This window comes from Protopterus annectens, chromosome 7.part0 (assembly GCF_019279795.1).
Source record: "Protopterus annectens isolate FY-2018-M chromosome 7.part0, PAN1.0, whole genome shotgun sequence".
NCBI classification, from domain to species: domain Eukaryota; kingdom Metazoa; phylum Chordata; order Ceratodontiformes; family Protopteridae; genus Protopterus; species Protopterus annectens.
The window spans coordinates 1,624,090,200-1,624,100,441 of record NC_056739.1 but is presented as its reverse complement, the minus strand read 5'-3'; the positions used below and the strand labels follow the sequence as shown (position 1 = coordinate 1,624,100,441).

General features: G+C 36.8%; 1 protein-coding gene across 1 annotated transcript in view; it reads right to left on the bottom strand.

Annotated features, from left to right (window-relative positions):
* Nucleotides 1-836: 836 nt before the first annotated feature.
* LOC122807151 (6-phosphofructo-2-kinase/fructose-2,6-bisphosphatase 4-like) overlaps nt 837-10,242 on the bottom strand; it is an 877,767-nt gene continuing 868,361 nt past the window's right edge. Inside the window, exon 15 of the mRNA XM_044078168.1 lies at nt 837-2,326. Within this exon, the coding sequence (XP_043934103.1) occupies nt 2,267-2,326 (60 nt within the window). The 3' untranslated portion in view covers nt 837-2,266. The remainder of the gene's footprint in view (nt 2,327-10,242) is intronic.

Below are 10,242 nucleotides of genomic sequence, written 5' to 3'. Positions count from 1 at the left end.
CTGCAACAGTGAAATACGAAGAACATCTATTGTTTTGCCTCAATTAGCGACAATGGTGCTGGGAGGGTGGTGCAAGGGGAGTATGGAAGTGAGTGGTCAACCTTTGTTCACTCATGCTGGGGCAAGGAAGGCAGCCTAGCTTTGCTTCAAAAAGTAGCATTAAGTGCCTGGCCAGCTAAGCTCTGCTGCATAAGTAGTGTCCTGCTTAGCTGGGATATGGTGCAGCAGCATGCCTATACCTCCTGAAGGCTGCAACTGAAGAGCTTGCAAGGCTGCCATGGGAACTGGAGTTAGGGTATATTCCATGGTAGCAGTATGACACTGCATTTGGGTCCATGATCGTCTCACTGAAACTAGATATAAGAAGATAAGGGGAGGCTAAGGTGGGTCTGGTAGACCTGGTGAGTGAGGAGAGGAGCTGGTGGCAGCTGATGTTCAACTGCACATTGAAAAAAAAACTGCTGTTTTACTAGGGAACTGTAGAATTCATCACCAGCCACTATGCTGTTTCTCTGAATGATTATCAATATGCAACAGTAGATTCATTAACACTTTGTTTTTATTAATGTCCAATTAGGTTTATCTTCAAAATTACTCCCAGCAGAAAGGAGTAAGAAAAAAGTTTCCACATCACTGAAAGGAAGGTGCACAAGTGATGAAATGATTCAACTAGTTATTTATTTCTTTCACATTTGTTAACCGGGTTGGTCAAGCTGGGTAAAAATGTACCCTTTTTCAGTGGAAACCCGAGGGGCAAAGCCCCAAACAGACATACAAATACATACAAACAGAGACAAATTAACAATATTAAAGAGCAAAACAATTGTATGGATACAATGGATAAGAAGAACATAATGTACTCAATGGAATATTTCATAGCTATATATGCAAAAGTGTAGTAATAGGTTGTAACAGGTGAAACAACAATAATAAATCCAGCAGGTAAGCAGGAAGGAAGTTAAGGCTGTAGGTAATATAATGAAAAGAAACAAGGTATAATTAGATTAGTGGCTAGAAGAAGGATTGTGTAAGTGCAGGGGCTTCAGATTTGAGGGAAGTAGAGTGAGAGTAAAACGTAGAGGGGGTGACTGCACAAGGGGACCGTAGGTCAGAAGAGGGAATGGTGCAAAAGAAGATAGTAGTAGAGGAGGGATGTAGTGAACTAGAGGGAGGGTACAGAAAGAAGAGCAGTTGGATAAAGTAAGTTATAGAAAGAGGAAAAAGATCTTGTAGATCAGACTTAGTGGTGAAGTGGGTATGTGAAGAGGGAGGGGTTAAGTAGGATGGTAACAGGTACATATAGAGTTGTTATGGAGGTACACTATCAGGTCATGTTTGAAGTTAGGAAGGGAGGTATGACTTCTAATATGGAGTGGAAGATTGTTCCCGGTAAGGGAGATGGAGTGTTTATAGGGTATTTTATCTATGTTCTTGTTGGGTTTATAGACTTGTAAATAACTAAGCTGCAAGGTCCGTCAAGTAATATATTTATCTTAAATCGCAGGTGTGGTTTCCCTATTTTCATAAGGAATTATTGCTTCACAATATTTTTCCTCAGATTGGAGCTAAGAATATTTAATTATTGTAAAATAGACTATTCTATGAGGAAAAAGTGAGTCTGAGAATTAAGCACCTGTAGGATACCTACAGATTTAGTACAAATGTTGCAAAACATTACTTGTTTATGCCTACCTAATGTCAGATCAAACATGTTAAGACTAGTCTACGAGGAAATAGTGAGTCTGAGAATTAAGCACCTGCAGGACACCCAGAGATTTAGTACAAATGTTGCACAGCACTACATGTTTATGCCTACCTAATGTCAGATCAAACGTGTTAAGAAATTTGTCACTTCTTATGAGCCCTCCTGCCAAATTGCCAAATACTGTCTGAGAATCTAAATAAAAAAATATTTTAGATCTACTAATTGAAACCCTATATCTGAAATACATTATTAAAAATACCTTTTCACATCTTTCATCCATTAGCTAGAAAACAGTTTGGACTGCTATGAAAGAATTTCATCTGTTCTTCCAAAAAATGTTACTAAGCAAAAAAGCAGCATACTGCACATTATACAATCAAAATTTTAAACATTCAATTAAACACACCAGTGTTTAAATATTACAAGGGCAGGCCACCGTACATTCTCAAAATCAGAAGCATTTTTAGTTGCAAGAATCCATCAAGGATGGAAAAAAATATTCTGTACTTGATGGGCTACCGAAATTATTCTTTCTTGCACCGACCTTTAAAACACTAAAAGCTATAGGTGAGGAGGGATAGTCTTCAAAGCTTCTTCTGTGGAACGATTTATGTGGACATTCTAAAAGACAGAGAAAAGTAGCTGAAACAAAAGTTAACATACTTAGCATTATTACTGAAAATATACATATTTTCACGGACACTTTCCTTTCACACAGACATATACATATTTTCATACTTTGTTTCACAGATACCTTCATGTATTATGTAGACTGCATTATGTTTTCATACAAAAACTGCTTAAACAGTGGGAGAGGGATAAGGCAATAAAAAAAGCTTAACTATTTTAGTATATAGATGTATAAACAGTCACTGAAGTAAAATGCACAGTTTAAACATATATACAGTGACAGAGGATTACCTTATCAATACAACAGTCATGGAAGCAGTATGCAAGGTTTCCATTCAAAAGCTACAATTAGTGGGAGTGGGGGGGGTGACTCTAGAAGGGAGAGGAGGGAAGAACACAGGGCAAGAGGGTGATAAAGTTTTATAAAAGAAAACAGTTCGTTAGGATGAGTTGCTAGAAGAAAAGGTAAGTAAAATAGGTGGAGGGGAACATTGGATGAGAGAGTCAGGTTATATGACCTTGGCAGATACACTTGGTTTGTGCCTAGGGAATGATTTTACTTTAGTTAAGATAAGAATTTGCTGTATTAAGTTATTAGAGACAAGTTGGTAATGATTTCCAGAATTTGGAAGTAATAGAACTACTAAATGAGAAGCTGTGGTTGCATTTTTTTTTTTTAAGTGAAACTTCTTATAGGACAGTGTGAGAGCTCGGAGTGAAATGGAAGTACAGAAGTCAAACTCCGTCCACTAAGGGCAGAGTTTGACTTCCATACTCTAGCTTTTCAACCACACATACACACACACACACACACACACACACACACACACACACACACACACACACACACACACACACACACACACACACACAGAGTTTCAGAATGAGCGGTCTCCCTCACAGCAGCAGCATCGGTTGAAAGGTTTCCATAATGCTCAACCATACCGCTCCAACTCTTACCACAAGAAATATGGACAGAGCCACAAATAACAGGAGAACAAAGATTCAAAAATAGGGACGGATTTAAAAAAATTTCTCTTATACACTTACAAAGTTGTCATATCACCCCAATTCAAACAGAAACAAAACACTTGACTAATGCATACTTTTTAGATTATTGATACAATAAAATCTGTGTCCTCATGGGAAACTACTTAAAATCTTCCAACTGCAAAGTATAAAACCTCCTTACTGTAAAAAACACCACAATTTACAAGCATACAGGAAAATATTTAAAAAGGTATAAACAAAATACTTTGCAACAATTTTTATTAGCAGACGGAGATAAACAGCATCTCATCTTAAGATACAAAGACTCATTTTTTTTGTATATGCTGTAGTATTTAAGGTAGATCTCTTAACAGCTCAGTTTTTCCACAATACAGAAATCATTTAAACAAAATTGCCCAAGTCTTAAGAGTCCCATAATGTGAATATTTCAGGAGAGTTCTATTAACTTTTGATGAGAAAGTTAAACAGCACAGTTATGCCTAAATGCCAACCAATTTACTGTACATTCAGCCCAACTAAGTTTAGTTATACAGTTTGTTATAGAGAACACCACAAAACTTCATTTTTGTCAGTGTGCAAATTAATGTCTGGACTGTTAAAAGACTCCAACATTCAAAACTACCCCCCCCCCCCATGCACGTGCAAGAAATGGCAGATTTTCCTTAAATCTAGTTCTGCGACAGAAGCACAGAACAATCAGAAACTCAGCACTGGCACTAGGCAGGCCTGGTACTGCATATACATTTTCTATAATTCGAAGGGGGAAGCTTCCAACAGCCAAATCTCCTCTCACAGATCCAGTGTAACGCTGAATATATACCCACAATGGGACTCCAACATTCAAAACTACCCCCCCCCCCATGCACGTGCAAGAAATGGCAGATTTTCCTTAAATCTAGTTCTGCGACAGAAGCACAGAACAATCAGAAACTCAGCACTGGCACTAGGCAGGCCTGGTACTGCATATACATTTTCTATAATTCGAAGGGGGAAGCTTCCAACAGCCAAATCTCCTCTCACAGATCCAGTGTAATGCTGAATATATACCCACAATGGCTATGATGCTAAAGACCTGGACGCAACTAACATACAGTCATTTACAACACATTAATTAGATAATTTGGGCCTTGGGCTAGCAACCTGAGCCTGTAAGACCCATACCTGCTACAGAAACAATAAGCGCTGAAAGGTGCTCATTGACCGATGTACCAATGGTGCGTAAAAGGGAACGAGAAAGAGAGATAATTAGATAATGAAAGTATACTACCACTATCTACACACGTGTGTGTGTCACTCTCATCCAGGGAGCCTTCATCTGATGGCTTACCAAAATGTCTATTTTTACAACACACTATCTATCAAGTACAACAAAAAGCAGCAATTCTCATGCTGTGTCATCATCACTGAAAGACCAAAAGAGTCTGGTAAAACAGCCTGCATAAAAAAAGAGTGCACGTGGTCACCACATGCAGTAGAAGTGAAACTTGTAAGGAAGTGGGAAGGAGCTTACACTATACTGTACATCTGCTTTCCTTAGCACTTCATTACATAAGTTTCACTTCTACCATGCGTGGCCATCATGCACATTCTTTTTTTTAAACAAGAAACATTTTATGACACAGGCAATCTTACATTAATATAAATAAAAATAAAACATACCTGCACAATCTGAGTTGCAAATATTATACATTACAAACCATACCAACACAACTGTAGCTGCAAACATTATACATCATTGTGTCAGTCAACCATTACATAAGTCATTTAATTTCTGCCTTCTTTTAAATCTCATTCCTCCTATGAATGTACTGATCCCACACTTCCCATTTTTTCCTATGTAATTTGCTCTTACCCTTTTCTAAAGATCCCATTTCCAATTGTTTTATCTCTATTATTGTATTCACTACTTCTAGTAAAGTTTATTTAGACCCCAATTTCCATTTTCTAGTAAATGTTTTTTTGGCAGCTATCATAATTAGACTCAGCAAGGCCTTACTATGTGTAGGCAATTCTGATTCTGTATCATAGCTAAAAAAAAATAAATTCCTTAGTTAAACCAATTTGCTCACCCAGCATCTCCAACAGATCAGTCTGCAAAGAATCTTTAAAGTCTGCCAACTCACTACACACCCAGAAAATATGTTCCCAGTTATCTCTTTGTTCCCCATCACTCCTCCAATATTTGCTGTCTACCTGAGGAAAAATTCTTTGGAGTCTATTATTGAAGTATAAAAACACCTATGTAAGCACATCCAAGCAAAGATTCTAAACCTTCTAGACTTTGTTGCATATTTGGGAGATATACAAATTTCTTACATTGTTTCTTTGTGAATTGCTTATCTAATCTCTCTTCCCAATCCTTTCTAACCTCCTCTGATTGATTCTTATAGTTATCATGCAATATTTTATATGCTCTACTAATTATTCCTTTCTTAAGGGCTACATGTGTTCTAGATTCTACTAAAAACTATATTCATGTTGGTTTTTCATTTAGGACCCCCCTTTTTCTTTCTCTTTGCCTACACTCCGACATCAATCCTTGATAGGGCAGGCAATTGTTAACCTGCAGTCCAAATAAGTTCTTGGCATCTATCCATTCTATTACCTTTCCCTCTCTAGTTATTTGCTCCAAATACATTGGTTCCTTTGCCAGTTTTGCCTATTGTCTGCATCCCTAATTGCAGTCATCCCCATTGTCAGAATCTCCTTTCTTCATTCCTGCCTTGGCTTAGTTCTTAGTATACTTTCTGCTACTTTATGAATATGTGTTGTATGATTATTGTTATTCTCCTTAAAGGTCTGCATCCAAAATCCCAGTCTCTCCTTGTTTCTTGACGTTCTCCCCTGTTTCATCATCATCTATTTCCACTTTAAATTATAGTTTTCTGTTTGTGCTATGTATAGGAGCCTTAACTGTGCTGCTCTGAAATACCCCTTCAAATCAGGTAATTCCAATTCACCCAGTTCTATGGGAAGAATAAGCTTATCCCACTTGACTCTTGCCATCTTCACCTCCCAGATAAAATCCTTCAGCTCTTTATTAATTGCTATTCACAACTTCTCCTCTGGTTTACAAAAATATGCCTGACCTGTGTATAAGATTAAAAGGACTAAAAATAATTTAACTGATTGTACCTTACTATCGGATATCCATATGACAGAGCTTCCATTTTCTCCGTTTTTGTACTATCTTTTGCTTAGTCTCTTCCCACATATCCTTATCTGCCAGGCCAGAATATTTTTTAATCCATACTCCAATATACTTCATTTTATCATGACCCCATAAGTATGCATATTGCTGAAACAATTCATATATGGGTACGTAGTTTACTGCTATTGCGTTTGTTTTAGCTTCATTAATTTTGTATCCCAAAAAGACATGAAACTGTCTCAATATGTTCCACAGTACTATAATGTCCCTTACTGTTTTTTTCAGGTATAAAATACTGTCATCTGCAAATAGAGCCAGCTTTTCTTGACTACCATACCAATTACATCCTTGAATTTCTGAGTCCCTTATTTTCTTTGCCAGTGGTTCTAAATATAATACAAAAAAACAAACGGGAGAGAGGACATCCCTGCCTTGTTCCTCTGCTCAAGCAGAGATTATCAGAGAGGCACTTTAATTTTCACCTTTGATCCCTCATATATCCTCCTAATCAACCTTATAATTTGATCAGGGAATGCAAATGCTTCTGTTGCTCTGCTTACAAAGTCCAGCTTACTCCATCAAATGCTTTCTCTGCATCGACACACCAACAGTGGATGTTTCTTACTTTCTGCTTCCCTCTGGATCATCAGTGTTCTATTAATGCTATCAAATGCTTGCATCCCCTCCACAAAATCACACTGATCCATATGTATCAATTTTGGCATGACTTTTGCCATTCTTTTAGCCATTATAGACAAAAACACCTTATAGTCATGGTTTAGTATTGAAATGGTCCTATATGAAGCTGGATCTGATGGATCTTTACCTTCTTTAGGTATTACAGCTACCATCACTTTCTTTCAGGATGTTGATATTTCTCCTCCTCTTACAATACTGTTAAACAAAACCTTCCAGAACTTTATCAGTTTTCCCTCCTAGTTTCCAAAGTTCCACGATGCCATTGATTCCTGGGGACTTTCCTGTAGATTGCTTATACATCACTATTTTTATTTCATCTCCTATCTTAACTGTCAGTAATTGAGCCTCCTCTACCTCTAAACTTGGCATATTTAATTCTTCTATAAACATTTCCATTTCTACCTTTTCTTGATTTCCATATGTATCTGCTTTATACAGACTTTCATAGCATTTCCAAAAATGTTCTAATACTTCTACACAGATCCCTTGTTAGATTGCTTGTTATAGGCTTCCTAGGCTTGGTGACAGCCCTTTCTACTTTCTGTTGCCTGAGTCGTTGTGCTAAAAGCTTTTGTGTTCTAGAGTTATTATCAAAAATCAGTTGCTTAACATCAATGTATCTAAACTCATGCATATTATCGAGGTAATGTCTTATTTTCTGCTTAGCATTCTGCAGTTGCTACTCTTCCTGTTCTTTGAGATTCCCCCTATTTTGCAATACTTTAACATCTGTCAGTCCCGCTAAATAATTCTTGTTACTTCTTAACCATATCTCTCTTTCTTTTATTTCTACCCTATTTTGAAACTCCACTTTAATCTTATCCCACTCCCTAGTTGTATTGTCAGAAGAAATGTCTATCTTCTCTAACAGCTCCTGATTAATTTTCACTACCCATTCCTTAAATTTTTCTCTTTTCAACAGATAGGTGGGGAAGTGCCAGTGTCTAATTTTTATTTCATTACTCTGTGTTTTTATTTTAGTTATTATTGGAGCATGATCTGAAATAGTTATTGGGTGCATATCAAGACCTTCAATTAGATGCACATGTTGCTGAGAAATGTAAATTCTTTCTAGCCTAGCCCAGTTTTTGTATCTTGAGGAATAATATGTAAATTCTCTCCAAATTCCTAGTACTGAATTCACATCTTCCATGCTAAATATTTTCATAAAATTCTTTAAAAATCTACCCTCCTTTGTTATATTTTCCCCTCTGGGTCCCCCAAAGACATCTTCACTATTGCAAATCAAATTCCAGTCCCCACCTGTAAGTAATATTACTTTACTGAATGCTGATTATTTCCCCTAGAATTTTCTTGAGCTCCATTACAGCAGTTTTTGGTGGAATATAAATACGTCAGTGTAATCCTCCTCCCTTGCCGGCAGCCTCTTAGTTCTACAGAGCTACCATTATTGTCTTTTTTATCCTCTTCTGTTATTATTGGAGCTCATCTTGCAATTAATATAAGTAAGCTCTCTTCATTTGCCTGAGGTGTTCTGTTGAAAAACCATCCAGAAAATCTTTCTCATGTTCATTTCTTTCCAAATTTGTCCCCTGTAGCATAGCTATTTGCACTCTACATTTTAATATAGTTCACTACTCTTTCTTTTTTGAATTTATCTGTGAGACCATTAATGTTTAAAGACATAATAGAAAGCATCATATTCGTGAGACATTATTATTCCCACCTTTTACGTATAACAGATTTTTTGTTAAATGTCTAGTTTCAGCATTTGTGTTACATGCATGTACTGTAGGGCAGGTTAATCTTTTATACAGTCTTTTATTGTCATTCCATTTCAGCCTACGCCACATCTTACAGAACTTTTTGCTTTACACACACACACACACACACACACACACACACACACACACACACACATGCACACATGCACACGCACGCACGCACGCGCACACACACACACACACACCACACACACATTAGACCCTCCAAAACCTATTAACTTAAATATTGAAATTTTACCCTCTTAATAGGAACAAATGTTCCAAACTGACAGCTACACACACACAGACTCAAGCTACCCTAGAAAAAGTTTATCTATGCTAAGACGCATGGTACAACCTGTGGTTCTATTAAGTGCTGTCTGGTTTTGTCTTATCTTTATAGCTCTCTCAGCTGGGAAAACACTTGAATGCTTTCAGGAAAACATTTTCTCCAAGTCACTTCTCTTTATCACATCATCTGCTAGAGACGTGAGAACCAGACACAAAACTGTTTACTAGAAAAAAGCCTTATAATATTCAATATTCTTTTTCCTTTACTTGTTTTCTCATAAAATGTGTTACGAGATTAAGCTAATGGCCATAACCCAGGCATTCCCCTGTGCAAGAATGAGAAAAAGCACACTAATCTTTTGTCATGCTCATTTAACCAGATCTTTTTTTTTACATTTCAGTGCCTGCATTTCTTAAAACTGAACAAGGAGAAAGAGTGAACAAGGGAGAAAGAAACAAAAAAAAAAAAACAGGAGCACCTATTTACATTAGTATCCCCATTACACTTTAAAATAACTAAAAAATTACTTTATAACATGCAAAAAAATCATGCACCATTTAAATAGTACTATTAAGAAAAAAATAGTTTTAAGTACATTTAACCTTCTCCCTCCTCTTCCCCTGTCCTGAGTATTTTTCTGAACATAAATGACATGAAGTTGGGCATATGCTTTAAAGCCCCCTACAAGTTTAACAAAGTCCAAAATAATCCAATATTTCCAGATTTTCTTGCTCTGCCCTGTTTTACAAATATAATTATTGCTTTGTAATCTCACATTTGTCAGTTTCCAAGTTACTGATTTTATTCTCTGAATATTAATGAAATTAAGTAGGGCATATGCTTTAGAGTCCCCTACAAGTTTAACAATGTCCAAGATTTTCTTGTTCTATTCCTGTTCACCTCCTTCTCCCAAATCATGTCTCTGCTTCATTTTCAAAGTACTCTCGATTCTTCTTGTCAACTATTGTGCTTCCCCCCCCTCTTTCAAGCATTTTCTGTTGAAACATTGGAAAGGTATCATTGGCACAGT